Below are 16,104 nucleotides of genomic sequence, written 5' to 3'. Positions count from 1 at the left end.
ATCAGCATTACATAACATGGTTGACCAATAGGGAGCCTTCCCTCCTTTTCTACCAAAGCACCACGGTGGAAACACCAAATAAAGCCCGTGATAGAGACCCACCCCACACCCCCTCCCCGCCCCTCCCCACCTCTCTCCCCTCCCCGCCCCTCCTCACCTTCCCCCTCGCCCCTCCCCACCCCTCCCCACCTCCCTCCCCACCCCTCCCCACCTCCCTCTCTCCCCACCCCCCTCCACCCCTCACCCCCCTCCACCCCTCACCCCCCTCCACCCCTCACCCCCCTCACCCCCACCTCCCTCCACCCCTCACCCCTCACCCCCTCCACCCCTCACCCCCCTCCACCCCTCACCCCCCTCCACCCCTCACCCCCCTCCACCCCTCAACCCCTCACCCCCCTCCACCCCACACCCCTCACCCCCCTCCACCCCTCCCCCCTCACCCCCCTCCACCCCACACCCCCCTCCACCCCTCCAACCGTTTAGTCCCTCCCCCTCCCCCCCTCACCCCCCTCCCCCCCTCCCCCCCTCACCCCCCTCACCCCCCTCACCCCCCTCCCCCCCTCACCCCCCTCCACCCGTTTAGTCCCCGCCCCTCCACCCCTCCCCTCAAACCCCACCGCCGCCTCTTCCCAGCGTGCACCGCGCGCGGTAACGCTTTGGCTGTGATGGACGACTCAGAGCGGCCCGTGGTGAACGGCAAGAAGGAGGCGGAGGAGAAGGAGGAGGCGGGGGAGGAGGAGGAGGACGACGCCACCGCCGCGGTGGACGAGTCGGCGGGGGCGCAGAAGCTGAAGAAGAAGAAAAAGAAGAAGAAAAAGAAGGCCGGTAACGAGTCACTTGCGTCGGCCGTGAGGCAGCCCTCTCCCGCGTTTAGTTTTGCTACAGCGGATGGGGACCGCGACGCTCTGTGCACGCGCGCCATTGGTCGGCGGGCCTCTCGCGACAGCCGTTGGGCCAATCGCGCGCCGCGTTACTGGCGCGGTCGCCTATCGAGTGTAGGGTATTGAGGTTGAGGCCTCCACCGCCCCCCCCCCATGTTAATCTCATGTCGTGTACACGTGAACGCATGACACGCATGTCGCGTGTCATGCGTTCACGTGTGTCTGCGCGCGCGTGTGTTGAACTTTGCGTAGGCAACCGTGGTTGCTGATCGGAGGTGCGGGCGAGGAGGAGGGGTGGGGCGATACGACAAAGTAAAGGCAAAAATCAGTTCTGCAGAAAGATTTTGATTTGATCTTGATCTGAAGAAACGAGTTTATCGATTATGATGATTTGGAAGTGGCCGTAGCTCTCCACTGGCACAGCTGTCAAACCCAAACACTTTAGCCGCGTATTCTTGTTACGGGGAAGTTTTCATGTCCACAGGGCGTACAGCCGTTTCAATACGGGCAATGAAATACATACAATGTTAGTGTTGCTCCCTTGTGATGGGACTTTGTAAGGATGAACGTTGAGATTTATTAGTGACACGGGGTGACCAATAAGCTCTAAATGGCTCACAGGGCTATACCAAATAAATGAAACTGATAAGGGGTTGACAGGTATGTAGTAGTGACTTCCTCATATCGGAAGCGAGAGCGTTCCAGACGGCCACAGGAGCGCATCTGGAAGGGCGCCGTCGTCTTTGTTCGACAGCTGATAGAGGCAACGGCGGCGATGGACACGCACAGCCCCAAAAATGGCCATCTGTGGTGGGAAAGACGAGCTTCATGGCTCATCGGATTCCTCCTGAGTCTGATTGCCAGTCCACTGCTGGGCACGGCGTTGCTGGACCTGACGGTTTACGTGACCCCCGGCTTGTGTCGGTTGTGGATTGAAGGTCAGACAGCATAGGGCGTCTGAGCGTAGTAGCGTACAACACTGTGTCGCTGCTCTTTCTCCAACAGCATGCATAGCCCAGTAACGGCCTATAACAACTGTGTTTCGCAGGGTGGCGATTTACCCGTGGTAAGGACTAACCAGGGTCCGCTGCCGAGGTGTGGCAAAAGTGAGGGCGCGTAACGAATGGTGATTTGGTCATAGACGTGTGAATAGCAGTACTTGTCATGCGACCACAAATCTGTTTTAATTACAAACACAAATTTTATTAGTACTGTGAAAGTGGCGGGTACGCCATGAAGTTCGTCGGCTGCTGTAAAATAGCGTGGGATGAGAGCTGCCTTGTACTTGTACGGAAGCAGATTTTTGTTATTAAAATTGGAGATTATGGTAAGATTAAGACCAGTTAGACACCACGCATCACTTAGCGTGACTTCACTTGGGGTTGAATAGTGTGCTTTTTTTAAAAAAATGCTACAAACTGGAATGCGCACAGATTTTTTGGAAAGTTTCAACTTAAACTTCAATCATTTTTCATTTGAAGCTTTCGTGACTGCAGGAATCCATACTCTTTGTTTCTCCGGTAAAGTCACGTAGGTACAATGGACGCTTGTTTTGCGCCCGAAACGTCGTGATTTATTATAAACTTCAACGTTGAATATATGAACCTGGCAACCCGAGTTAGATTCCGAACCACGGCTAACATCGCTGGTGAGTGAGATGTGAATCGTTCTTCCCAAACTTGCACTGGCCCGCACGGTGAAGTATGGTCAAACGATGCGATGCATCCAGAAGTGGTTTGGCAAATGATTGCAACGTATTCGCAAATGTATAACTTTATTAACTGTCGTTATAAAATGTTAACTTGGAAAGTATTGGCGGTGCTCGTTAACAACAGCTTTGGTCTTTGACATTTCACACGATTAAACAATGGTATTGGCTCTATTGGTAATAAAGAGATTGATTTTGTAAATTATCTGCTGTTAAACACAAATTTCCCTTTGTTCACAAACCTCAAAGTCAGCAATAACAAATTAATATGCAGCTTTACCTTGCTTTATGCGGGTTCGGTTTGTGTGATTTTGCGGCTTGCCAATTTCTAGCATAAATTCATTACATGCGTTTTGAATTTACTCACGTGCGTCTAAGCCAGGGGTCTGCAACCTTTAAGACATAAAGAGCCACTTGGACCCGTTTCCGAAGGAAAAAATAAACTGGGAGCCGCAAAACCATTGCAACTATTAAAACAAATATAACACTGCATATATTGTTTCTTACCTTATTGCTATATACAGGATCGTGCAGTCAGCTGTCAATCTGAATAAAAAAAGGACTTTTTCACTTAACAATGTAAAATATATTTTTGCAAATTAATAGCTAAATTACCTGGTTAATGGGATTTTTGCTCCTGAACCTCAGTGCACAGTGTCTGCACATCAGGGCTGTAAGACGTCACCTTCATTTTCACACAGGCTTGCAAGCTGTCATCTGTGAGGCGTGATCGATGTTTGTTTTTAATATAGTTCATGTTGGAGAAGACCTGCTCACATACATATGTGGAGCCGAAGATCGACAGGACTCCAAATGCATACTTTTTCATGTTTATATAAGTGTTGGGGATGGCATTCCATGTTTCGAATACAAGTTTGTCCTGTTTGGGAAGGTTTTCAATATCACTCCATTTATGATTCTGAGCCAGAATGGCCTTCTGACGGGCAACATCCTCAAGAGTAGCGGTCAAGCATTTGAACTTGGACACCCATATATCTTTGTCGGCTATATCGGCCAGTTCCATCTCAAGATCAGGTTGACTTACACCTGCAAATGCAGTCATATTCAATAGGGATGGATCGATCGCCAGGGGAGTGACAGGGAAGGATAATGTCGTTTTTTCCTCTCTGAACTCACAGAATCGTTTCCCAAACGAACTTTGCATTGTGGTGATTGCAGACTTGAAATATTCCAAATTTATCGTATCATGACTTTGTTTGAACTCTCTCAAAGAGGGAAAGTGAGACAGTGTACCTCTCTGTAAATCTTTGACAAACACTGTCAACTTGCGCTCGAATGCCAAAACCTCCTCCAGCATGCGCAGGGCTGTGCCTCCTTTCCCCTGAAGGGTTGTATTTAGCGTGTTTAGATGTGCTGTCATGTCTACCATAAAATGTAATTTTTCCAGCCACTCTGGCTGTTCCAGCTCAGCAAAGGTGAGCTCTTTGCTGCCCAGGAAGGTTTTTACTTCTTCCAAACATGTGACAAAGCAACGGCAACGTTATTGCCTGTCACCGGGCGGGCAGTGTGGAGCTGAGCGGCGACCTGTCAGCAGCGGCAACGCCAGAGCAGGTGTCACAGTGCGCCTCCTCCCCTCGCTAGCATCCGCCCCGGAGCCGCGGTCAAGGTTCAAAAGAGCCGCATGCGGCTCCGGAGCCGCAGGTTGCCGACCCCTGGTCTAAGCGATCGGACGTGTGTGTTACTGTATGCGCTACTTGGCAGGCAGCTGGCCCGTGCAGTTTTGCTTTGTGCTGCGCCCTTCTCTTAGAAGGCATCTAATTCCGATTATCACGGTTGTCTACGGTACGGTGCGAAAGAATTTCAACACGAAGCGAGGGAAGCCTGGACGGTATTCACAGCGCTCGCGACAGGGGTTTTGGGAAGGGTGCGAGCTGCCCTAGGGAGGTTGCAAATCCCCTCTCAAACCCCTGACGGCTGTCAACCGTTATAAATTGTCACAACTCCACTGGGGGTCATGCGAGGGTGCACACCCGCCCTTGTGCGTGCCCACGCTCGCGCTAGTGATGTAAACACTCAACGCGCAGCATTAGACGTGACCTCAAAAAGTGGTGGCGTCTTTTTGGAGGTAGGGATAAAATTGTGTGTGTAGCACGCTAGCCAACCAAACTCCAGCCCTACCCCTAACCACACTCGCTCACCAGACTGTAGCTCGAAAACCTAGCACTACTAGCCTTAACCACACTAGCCCTACCTCCTAACCACTAGCGAACCAAACCTTACCCCTAACTAAACTAGCTCACCATACCCTAGCCTCACCACTAACCCTAACCAAACAGGTGATCCACTCCCTAGATTTACAAAAAACCCCAACCAACTTGCCATCCAGGTGCTCGTGTGAACCTGAACCCTGACCACACCAACGGTGTCCTCTGCCCCCCCCCCGCCCAGCCGGAGACACTGACAAGGAGGCACCGGCGGCAGACGGAGTCGAGGAGGCACCCAAGACGGCGGAGCAGCTGGCGTCCCCAGCTGCTCCTGCCGTCGCCGACGGCGCTGGAGAGAAGGAGGACGGGGATGAAGGTGGTGCCCTGCCCCCCCGCACTTCTCGCCGCTCGCTCGCTCGACGGCGACTGACTGAGTCTCGCGTGGCTTCCCCCGTCCCTGGTGGCCACCACCGTGGCTTTGTGCAGTCTCCATTCTTTTAGGGGGGCATTTCCAAGCACCGCCAAAAGGTTTTTGGAAACCCGAGGAAAAACACAATTTGAGGCCCCCTCTTTTAAGGGGCGCCCACCCCCCCCAAACCTTTCTGAGGCTCCCTCATATCAGAGGGCCAGGGCTAAAAAAAACTGCTCCACCTATCCTCCCTGGTACATGGCTTTAATCCGTTGTTTTGAAGGCAACGGTTGTGTGGGTCACGAAGATATTTTGGGGGCCTCGAAACCCGTAGGACTGTGAGGGAGCCAAGAGGTGGTAGTACATCAAAGGGTGCTTGACCTGTTTTGTGCAAAGCCTTGACTATCACCTCGAATGTGTTGGTTTTTCTCTGGGTTATTTGGCTTCCTCTCGCACAAGAAACATTCCGATTTAAAGCTTTCGTGACTGCAGGGATTCATCTTCTTGGTTCTTTCGGTAATGTCACGTAGAAGGGAAATACTAAAATAAAATAATAACATATTATGTTGTATTTTTTTATTTTATTATTTCCCTTCTACGTGACTTTACCGAAAGAACCAAGAGGAAGAAACATTCCCTCGAAAATAAACTGGCTGGCATTGGAACTCATTGCAGTTTTCCTGATTAGGCGAAAGACTTCTTATTCTGTACGAAAACTCAACATGTCGGCACAGCGGATTGAACACGGGCGCACGTCCATTGTGCCAATTACGTGGGCGTTTCTCGGCCGCGATTGTACTAGCTGTTGCGTTGTCGTCGTTAATTGCTTGTTTTGTTTCCCAGACGGTGAGGTCGATGGCGAAGGCGACACGGGCGCAGCCAAGAAGAAGAAGAAAAGGAAGAAGAAGAAGGGGGGGGTGGTGCCCGGGGTGGCACCGGTCCCGGGAGGCAGCGCGCCCGTGGGAGAGAAGGGTGAGTCGAGGAGTTGTCGAGTTGAGAGTTGTTGAGAGTTGGGTTGAGTCGAGGAGCTGAGAGTTTGACATTTGTCTTCTTGGTTCTTTCGGTAAAGTCACGTAGAAGGGAAGTAATAAAATAATAAAAATAAAACATAATAAAACAATTCTCACGACGTTTCGGCCACAACGCAAGCAGCCGTCCTCAGGTGAAAACCAGGTTTGTCGAGGCGACAGCATCTGAATGAAACAGCACACGTGCTTGGAGCATGTATATAAGCTGGGTTGGAAGGGGGGAAAAAAGGGCGCCTTGACAAAAGAATATGCATATCAAGAGGAATTTAGCATATTTGATATGCATATTTTGTCAAGGCGCCCTTTTTTCCCCCCTTCCAACCCAGCTTATATACATGCTCCAAGCACGTGTGCTGTTTCATTCAGACGCTGTCGCCTCAACAGACCTGGTTTTCACCTGAGGACGGCTGCTTGCGTTGTGGCCCAAACGTCGTGAGAATTATTTTATTATGTTTTATTTTTATTATTTTATTACTTCCCTTCTACGTGACTTGACCGAAAGAACCAAGAAGATGAATCCCTGCAGTCACGAAAGCTTTAAATCGAAGTTTGACATTTGTCTTGCATTGAAAGTTTACGCCGCTTAATATTCCTTGGATTTGTTTAGTGTAATTTTGATTTTCAGCCAGCGAATGTCGCAGCTCCCTCCTGAGAACCCTTTTATAATTGACCTCTGGTGCGTGCAGTAAGGCAGCAGAAATTTCCCACAAACCCTATCGCAGAGGGATATTCGGCAGATGACAGCAACACTAATATTTGTATTCTCAGGGCTTGAATTTCTCAAATTTATGGGGAGAATCATACGTATCATTTGTCTGTTATTCTGCTGTCGGTGACCAGGCTGGCACCATCAACCCAATCGATCTTTATTTTACGTGCCAATATCTCCCTCAATAAAGTAGGCATCGGTGCACATTACAACGGGATGGGAATGGAAAAAAAACCCCTCAAGACCCTCAGTGGCTTTTACCGACTGAGCTAAATAAATTGCAACTGCAAGCAAAGCTCAATAAACTTGTGAGCCCTGTTGTAATTATAGGCGGCACCCTGAGTTTGCCCCCTGGGTTCTGAGCTGTGCCAGCTCGGCTCTCTGCCCTCTCAGCGGAGTGAATAATTGCAGTATGATACGTTATGACACCAGTTGGCCGGTAAAGCAAGACTATATATACCGGATTCATGGACACCTAGAAAAAACACCGATGCGGACTGCAGATGCAAGGTTTTTTTTAAGAGCTAGGACGATTAGTCGATTATGTTTATAAACAGAAACAAAATGTAATCAACTACTTCCTTTGCGGTTTTACTGTGGTTAGGGGTAGGGCTAGAGTTTGGTTGACGTTGCCAAGCCCCCACCGATCGCCTCCCGTCCCAATGGCACGCGTGGCGAGACATTTTCTGTAATCTGATTTATTGGGTAATCAAACCGATAATTGTTAGGCCCGTCGATAACTTCCGTAATTGGACTGCAGCCCCCACCCAGCTCTGCTTGGCTAACCCTGGTGGGAGGCCCGTCGCAACAAACTTTAATTAGTTTCCTTCTCGTTGGTTTCCAGTGTCCAAGGACGGAGTGGCGTGTGCTCAGACGGACCCGCCCACGATCCCCATATGCGAGCTGTACGGCAACGGCGTCTATCCCAGGGGCCAGGAGTGCGAATACCCGCCGGACCAGGACGGGTGAGTGCGTGGCAGACGCCTGAGGACTCCCATTGGCCACGCGATGGCACTCTCTCGCCCTTGTTCCTCCGATCCCTCCAAAACTTTAAACTTTTTCCAGGAATGCATTGTGTCCTCACTCTTTTCTATTTTACCAGGCAAGGCCCACTGAGCTACATAGCTCTTTTTTTCCCGAAGCTACCCGGCCACAAAGTGGCTTATCATCGCGTGGAAATGTATAACGGGCAAATACTCTAAACGCAAGTCGATTCTAAATGTAGAGGGAAAAACCGGAGGACCCGGAGAAAAATCCACACGACCACCACAGGGAGAGAGACACACGCATACTCCAAATATATAGCAGGCGTCAGGTTCGTTATCAAAGTGACGACCTCCTGCGTACCAGGCGAGGGAGTAAACTCGCCGCCTTGGCGTCCCTCCGCTGCAACAAAGTCCGTTGTTGTCTGTGTGTCTGCGTACTCGTCTCCAAACTTATTTACCACCCACACTCAATGCACACTGATCAACGTGTTGATGGACAAAAAGGGCTGTGCCATACACGTTGGGTCATGCGACTCTGGGATGCTGTGTAAATGGTTACCACGCCCCCTTAAACAGTCAAGCTGTGTGATTTAAGCGATTTTGGAGTAATTGCCAGGCACGCCATTTTCGAGGCTTTTTGTGGTCTTGTAAAGATGTTGCGACTTGTTTGAGATCCCCGTTGAGTATTCTTGTAAAGCCTCGCACCGCTGGCAACGCGTGCGTGCGTGTACGTGCGCGAGAGCGATTTTGAGCGTGTCAGCGAAGGCGTGGGCATGTGCGAGTGCATGAGCACACGTGGAGTAGTCGTTTAGAGCCCTGCGTTACGAACCCTTCCGATCCGAGTTCAACTATAGGTCATCGCTAACGTCGGTGGAGATTATCCGAACCGGTCCTGGGCCTTCCCTAGGTCGACTCGGCCTTGAACGAGCACCGTGTGTGGTGTTTAAACATCGGCCTGGGATGGCACCAGCCCAATACCCGCTTGCGCTGTGGTCTGGCCCGGCCCAAGGTGGTATTTATATATATATTTATATATATTTTTTTAAATCTGAATATTTATTTATACTGGAGGAATCTGATGAGCCATGAAGCTCCGTTTCATAAACGTCCAGTAGGGACACGGGTTAAGAGCGATACAACAACAAACAATACTAAAACACGATATGAGTGCAAAGTGCAGGGCAGGCAACCAAGTCGCCCAAAAACATACAAATAAAACTCAACCATCCCCATCCTACCAGGCAAAGCCCACTGAGTGAGGTATTAACTTGCTTTCAGAAGCGAGCCGATTACAGATGGCAGCTCAACAAAAGTGAGTCTGATCGTCACGGGGAAATTTACCAGCAGCAGCAACAATGTATGACACGGGGAGCGTGCGGCAGAGGTCGCAACCGGGTAACCGATACCCGTACCCTACCCGATACCCGGCTACCCGTACCCGGCCGGGTACGGGTAGCCGTTTGCGACCCTGGTGCGGCCGGGTACGGGTAGGCCGTGAGTCACCGGTGAGTAACCGTTTGTCACTCATTTCGGGTAGGGTACGGGTAGCGTACGGGTACCCATACCCTGCCGGGTATGGGTACCCGTTTGCGACCCTGGTGCGGCCGGGTACGGGTAAGGAATCAAAACCCGTTTGTGACCTCTGGCGTGCGGCGTCTTGTGCGCGCGCTGCGCTGCGTAGACGCGTGGCGTCGTGGCGCACGACGAGCGAGGAGAAGCGAGCGCTGGACCAGGCCAACGAGGAGGACTGGATGGATTTCCGGCAGGCGGCCGAGGCGCATCGGCAGGTGCGCAAGTACGTCACGTCGTGGATCAAGCCCGGCCTGAGCATGATCGAGATCTGGTGGGTACCCGCGCGGTGGCACGTGCGCGTGCACACACATGGAGGGGAAACAATTAGCAGCAGCTCCACTGTTTGTGTGTGGTTGTCTGTTGTTGTCTGGTTAGATGTGTGTGGTGTGTGAGGGTGTTGGGTTTTATCCGAATCCGGCCGGCACACGCTGGTATGTACAATGAGTTTCTCATCCTAGATTTGAAGCTTTCGTGACTGTTCCATGTAAAATTTAATGAAAACAACTAAATTAAATCACGACGTTTGTGCGCAACAAAAGCGTCCGTCATCAGGTGGGAAAGCGCTTTCCCAAAGAGTATGAGTTTCTCATCGTTTGCAGAAATGATTAGTTATTGTCTTCATTGTAGTCCACGTCGTCGTCATCACATGTCATTCGCATAAAATGTGCCGGCGGCACGTGCATTCAGTTAATTTCTTTAAAAGGAACATATGCGTGCGTGTGTTGGGAGTGGGGAGCGGTACTGTAGTAGTTAGCATGCCTTCATTACGAGCCCGGCGCCTGAGTTCGTTTCCCGCTCACGGCCAACACCAGTGACGATTATATTAATGAGGCCCTGGCCCTCTGCTTGATCGACTCGGCCTCAAATGAGTACCTAGGTGCAGTGTGTAAACATCGCCACCAGGGATACAAAGACGGCCGGGCGTGATGCTGGCCACCCACCCCCTCGTGTGCCTTATCAGTGCTCGCTACTCGCTTACAGCACTTTCCCCATCAGTCTGTTGAGACCACGCGACGGGGGCGGGTCCTTTTGTCCTCAGTGAGAAGCTGGAGGGCTGCTCGCGGCGGCTCATCAAGGAGAACGGCCTCAAGGCCGGGCTCGCCTTTCCCACGGGCTGCTCGCTCAACAACTGCGCGGCCCACTACACGCCCAACGCGGGCGACGCTACGCTGCTGCACACCGACGACGTTTGCAAGATCGACTTTGGCACGCACATCAACGGTAGCCGCTCGCTCCCTCTCGTGCGTCGGCGTGCGCGTGCCGGTCGTTAGCGCGCCGGCCTACGAACCCGGCTGGTCCGGGTTCGATTCACGCTCGCGGCCAACACAGTTGGCGATTTTCTGAACCGGTCCTGGTTGACTCAGCCTCAATTGAGTACCTGGTGCCGTGTGGAGCTGGCTACCCACCCCCTCGTGTGCTGTGACGGCCTTCATCGGTGGTCGCTGACAGCACTTGCCCCAACAGTTTGTTGAGGCTATACGGGGATCTTTGTCTTTGTGTGCACCGGCATGGCCTCAAAAGCACACACAGCCTGGCACAAGTGCTGTGGTGACGTCACTGCCTGTTAAGTGGCGAACGGCGGCCGCTGTTGCACCGGTGTGCAAGCCGTGTCAACGCAATCTAACCCCGAAAGCCTACGTGTTAAAGTAACACAACTTTGCGCTAATGTTTTGTTCGGATATGGATCTTTTTCACGAGCGTTGTCGTCGCCCATCCCCTCCAGCCCGCGCTGTTAGAGATGGACGGAGCTTATGCTTGAATTCTTGCAGCCTCGGTTAAAAAGTGTCAAGAACGCCATATCGCCGGTGGCGATCGTGGCGGGCGAAAGCTCGGTCGGCCGGCACTGCGAGAGAGAGTTTGTGTGTGCGCCCATCCCCCCCAGCTCCCTCTGTTAGAGATGGACGGAGCTTATGCATTAATTCTTGCAGCCTCGGTTAAAAAGTGTCAAGAACGCCATATCGCCGGTGGCGATCGTGGCGGGCGAAAGCTCGGTCGGCCGGCACTGCGAGAGAGAGTTTGTGTGTGCGCCCATCCCCCCCAGCTCCCTCTGTTAGAGATGGACGGAGCTTATGCATGAATTCTTGCAGCCTCGGTTAAAAAGTGTCAAGAACGCCATATCGCCGGTGGCGATCGTGGCGGGCGAAAGCTCGGTCGGCCGGCACTGCGAGAGAGAGTTTGTGTGTGCGCCCATCCCCCCCAGCCCCCTCTGTTAGAGATGGATGGAGCTTATGCATGAATTCTTGCAGCCTCGGTTAAAAAGTGTCAAGAACGCCATATCGCCGGTGGCGATCGTGGCGGGCGAAAGCTCGGTTGGCCGGCACTGCGAGAGAGAGTTTGTGTGTGCGCGAGCTTGTGACGCGGCGTGATTCCGTGTGGCCGTGTCCTGGCAGGTCGCATCATCGACTGTGCCTTCACCGTCACGTTCAACCCGAGATACGACAAACTCCTGGAGGCCGTGAAGGCAGCCACCAACACCGGCATAAAGGCAAGCGTCTCGGTGGTGGCGGATGAGACACTGTGTGTCGAAGCCGGTCCCCAGAATATAATGCACTCCTCTCCTAGAAGGCCGTGGCGGCTGATGGGTATTGTCAGAGATGTGTTGATAGTTTTAACGTAGGGAGAGACGGAGGGGTTATTTGTCCACAATGTTTTCTCCGTTCAGTGCATGCATGAAACATGGCACGTGTTTGGCGCTGCCGCTTATGGCGAAAGGCGAGCGATGTGATTGGACGTGATGTTTGCTTGTTGCAATTCTGTAAATAGAGTAGATGCCGACAAGTGGTGCATACGTGCACGTGTGATTTAAAATAAATACGTGCTTAGAATGTATAGGTGTATTATATAGCAAATTCTTAATTTACAGCCCTTTTACAAACGACCACTGGTTGAAATCCTTCAAATGTCATCATATCAGTGGTGGGTTTTTGTTTGGCTATACTTGACCACGTTGGTCAGTGTGGGTTTGTCATGGGAGCAAGGGGTTTCCCAGAACCGTTCCACATGTTTAGCCCTTTCAGGGAATCGCACTTATGTTGTTGGTTTCGGAGCACAATGCCTGAACTGTTGTGAACCACTGTGCACAAGTGTGAACCACCCCGAACCACTGTGAACAACTCTGCACAAATTGTGCACCACTTGTGAAAAAATGTGAACCACTGCACAATTGTGAAAAAATGTGAATCATTATCAACCACTGAACCACTGAGAATTACCGTGAATCGCTGCGCCAACATTGCGAGCCACCATACACTGCGGTGCTCTGCCGAGCTAGGTTGCTAAAAAGCTAACGTTTTACAACGCTCGACTCGGCCTCTCGACCTGACCCCCCGTGTCTGCAGATGGCTGGCATCGACGTGCGTCTGTGCGACATCGGCGAGGCCATCCAGGAGGTGATGGAGTCGTACGAGGTGGAGCTCGACGGAAAGACCTATCAGGGTAGGATGGGGCGCGGCGGCGGTGGCCGGGCAGTGTTGCGCTTCCATCGCGGGGCGCAGGAGCGATGCTCTCGCAACAACGCGTGGATCGCCGGGCCGCTAAAACACGGGCGAGTTGGTACAGTGGGCAGCACAGGCGGTGCATGTGCCGGTTCTACTCAGTCAGTCAACGCACAACGCCTGGGGTCACTGTCCTGCGATCTCCCTGCCGGCAAACGAGCCTCCCGCACTTCACCTGACGGCCTTGAAGTTCACTTAGCCCGGCATCGGTGCTGTGGTGACACCCGATGAGACGATACGTGTGCCCTTTGGAAGGGGTGACCCAGGGTGCAGAGTACATGGAACGGAATAATCTTCGGGGGGGGCACAAAAAGCAATTGACGCAATTGTGCAAACAACAACGAAATAAAAGATTTATTTCTCGGCAAGATATTGTTTCAATAACGTGCGCGAGAGCATTCGCAAGCGAAACTTTACAGTCGCACGTTTTGCGCAGATTCATCGCAAAAGTTCAGTGCTGTGGAATGTAACACCACCCCCCCCCCCGTCTAAGCCACCCAGCTTCCTGCAACAAACAAGAAGTCTGACGATTACCGTTGTGGCGGTTTCTGTGATGAATTCTCAAAAGAGGGGCTTCACACGTGGTTATAAATCCGAGGTTTCAACTTCAATTTACGTCCACGATTGGGTTACAGACTGTGAACCTAATCAGCCGCAATGCACCCATTCTCAACGGATCTCGCAAATGAAGCGGGATGCAACAATGAAGAGCGCTTGGACGGGCGCAAATGGGATAATAGCCTCGGTCTGCTGTGGGCACAAGTGGTGGGCAGTGCAGCATAATCCATTGTTGTCCCGTACTTCTATGCTCCAGCGTCTGCTCTCCCGGCCTTCAGTCCACGGTGACCAGCGTGGCTGAGTACAGTCGAATAACTCCCGTGCCCCGCACGGCGTGGCGAGGCCTTCGCTCGGTCGGTGGGGTTGACGTGTACACAACAGCGCGTGTCATTTGCGAAGCAACACTAAACCAACCGGTGTTTAGCGCGTTGACCCACCCGAGTGACGTTGACCCCCCGAGTGATGTTGGGGTAGTGGTTCGCAAACCGTCGTTTACAGCTGGACTAACCCGTCCGACCGCTGCCGCCGCTCCCTTTTCTTGTCTTGCAGTGAAGCCAATCAGGAACTTGAACGGACACTCGATCGGACCGTACAGGATACACGCCGGCAAGACCGTGCCCATCGTCAAGGGCGGAGAGGCCACGAGGATGGAGGTGACCGCCGCTGTTATTTGTCGGTTTCGTCCCCTTTTCCCCCCGTCCCGCGGCATGAGACAAGGAACCCGTTCGGGGGGGGGGGAAATCTTGCGGAGCGGTGTGCGTTCGCTGCGTTGTAGGACGGCCCAGCAGAAGCGCACGCCGCAGAGCTGTACATACGCAATCTGCGTTACAGGCGGAGACCGCCTGTAATGTTCATCACACGACAAAGCTGATCGTTGTAATTCTTGGCAATTTAGCTAAATGAAGTGCGGAACCAAATTTTGTCTGTTTTTTCACGCGGTCATTGGTGACCGGCCTAAGACCTCCAGCTCACGTGCATCGTGCCAGCCTTCTTTTGGTGCTCGCTAACAGCACTTGCACCAAAAGTCTGTTAAGGCTACATGGCGGGGTGGTGGGGGGCGGAGGATCTTTGTGCATAAAGATACGTGCGTGTGCACTTGTTTTCAAATGTGTGTTGCGTGCGTGTGTGGTACGTGCGTGTGTGGTGTACGTGCGTGGTACGTGCGTGGTACGTGCGTGTGTGGTGTACGTGCGTGGTACGTGCGTGTGTGCTGCAGGAGGGGGAGGTGTACGCCATCGAGACTTTTGGCAGCACGGGCAAGGGCGTCGTGCATGACGACATGGAGTGCTCTCACTACATGAAGAACTTCGACGTGGGACACGTGCCTCTCCGGTAATTATTTACCTCAGCGCTGCGCGCGCACCCCCACAGCCCCACCATCCCTCACTCATTCTCCCACTGGTAACAAATGCAACTTAACAAGGGGGACGTTCTCGGGAAGGCGCGGGAGATTGAACGAGATGGGGGGATGAAAGTCATCGGGTTCTGGCAGAAGCGATGGCGCCGATATGCTGCAGCTGAGTGCAAGAGAGAGATTGGAGCGAGCGAGAGAAATCTGGACGACCAGGAGAGGGCGATGCTCGCCTCGGCTATTTCTGTGTGAAAGAGAGACGCTGTCTGGCGAATGCGAAAACTCCCCCAACTTTTGATCCCAGGAGGAGTAAAAAAAAAAGGCCCCGTAGGCTGGAAACTGTTTTAACGGTGCCGTCGTTCGCTCGCGCGCCCGTCCGGACAGGCTGGCGCGCACCAAGCACCTGCTGGGCGTGATCAACGAGAACTTCGGCACGCTGGCGTTCTGCCGGCGCTGGCTGGACCGCCTCGGCGAGAGCAAGTACCTGCTGGCGCTGAAGAACCTGTGCGACATGGGCGTGGTGGACGCGTACCCGCCGCTGTGCGACATCCGCGGCTCGTACACGGCGCAGTTCGAGCACACCATCCTGCTGCGGCCCACGTGCAAGGAGGTCGTGAGCAGGGGCAGCGATTACTAAAGGCCCACCCCCCCCCTCAACGGGCGGCGGGTGTGGTGGGGGGGGGTGGAGGCGATGAAACCGCGCCGCTACGAAGCAACTACAAGAAACAAAACACTGCACACTCCCCATTGCGCCCCGTTCGGTTTACCCTTCTGGCTTGCCAACGTTTGCAGTGCGGTTGGTTTAAAAGGGACGGCGTATCCCGCTCCCTCTCCGAGTCCCGTTCCAAGTCGATTCATCGTCCTGCCGCCTCCACCCTTTCGTTTTCCGTCATGAGTCGACGAATCCCCTCCACCCCCACCCAACACCGCCCCCCCCCTCCCCCGCCCCACCGAGCTTCTGCGCCACCGACAGAATGCCGTCGCACGCTTCCGCCGCTTGTTGACGCCGCCACCCGGAGTCGGCAATGGGCGCGTGCGCGCAACCGCTTGTGTGGTCTGCGTGTGCGCAACCCCGCGCTCCCCCTCCCTCGCTGTGGTCTTGGAGAAGATGAAGCTGACGATTGCTTGGTGATTGGCTCCGGCGGACACCGCCGCCGTTCTCGGTTGGGGCAGGATGGTGGGAGCGGCGTCGTGTGAAAGCCCCCACCCCACACCGGCAGAGACGCGCTCGCTCTCAGGTTTT

General features: G+C 53.2%; 1 protein-coding gene across 1 annotated transcript; it reads left to right on the top strand.

The window, feature by feature from the left end:
- Positions 1–586: 586 nt before the first annotated feature.
- METAP2 (methionyl aminopeptidase 2) lies at positions 587–15,669 on the top strand. The gene is made up of 11 exons (XM_078612246.1): positions 587–825; positions 4,999–5,130; positions 6,007–6,135; positions 7,745–7,865; positions 9,568–9,729; positions 10,498–10,679; positions 11,849–11,943; positions 12,797–12,893; positions 14,060–14,163; positions 14,727–14,842; positions 15,246–15,669. Exons 1-11 carry the CDS (start codon positions 666–668, stop codon positions 15,496–15,498), a joined length of 1,551 nt encoding a protein of 516 aa, XP_078468372.1. The 5' UTR covers positions 587–665; the 3' UTR covers positions 15,499–15,669.
- Positions 15,670–16,104: the final 435 nt, after the last annotated feature.

Source organism: Lampetra planeri, chromosome 38, assembly GCF_965212315.1.
Source record: "Lampetra planeri chromosome 38, kcLamPlan1.2.h2, whole genome shotgun sequence".
NCBI lineage: Eukaryota > Metazoa > Chordata > Hyperoartia > Petromyzontiformes > Petromyzontidae > Lampetra > Lampetra planeri.
The sequence above is the reverse complement of the archived record's forward strand: the minus strand, read 5'-3'. Positions and strand labels throughout refer to the sequence as shown.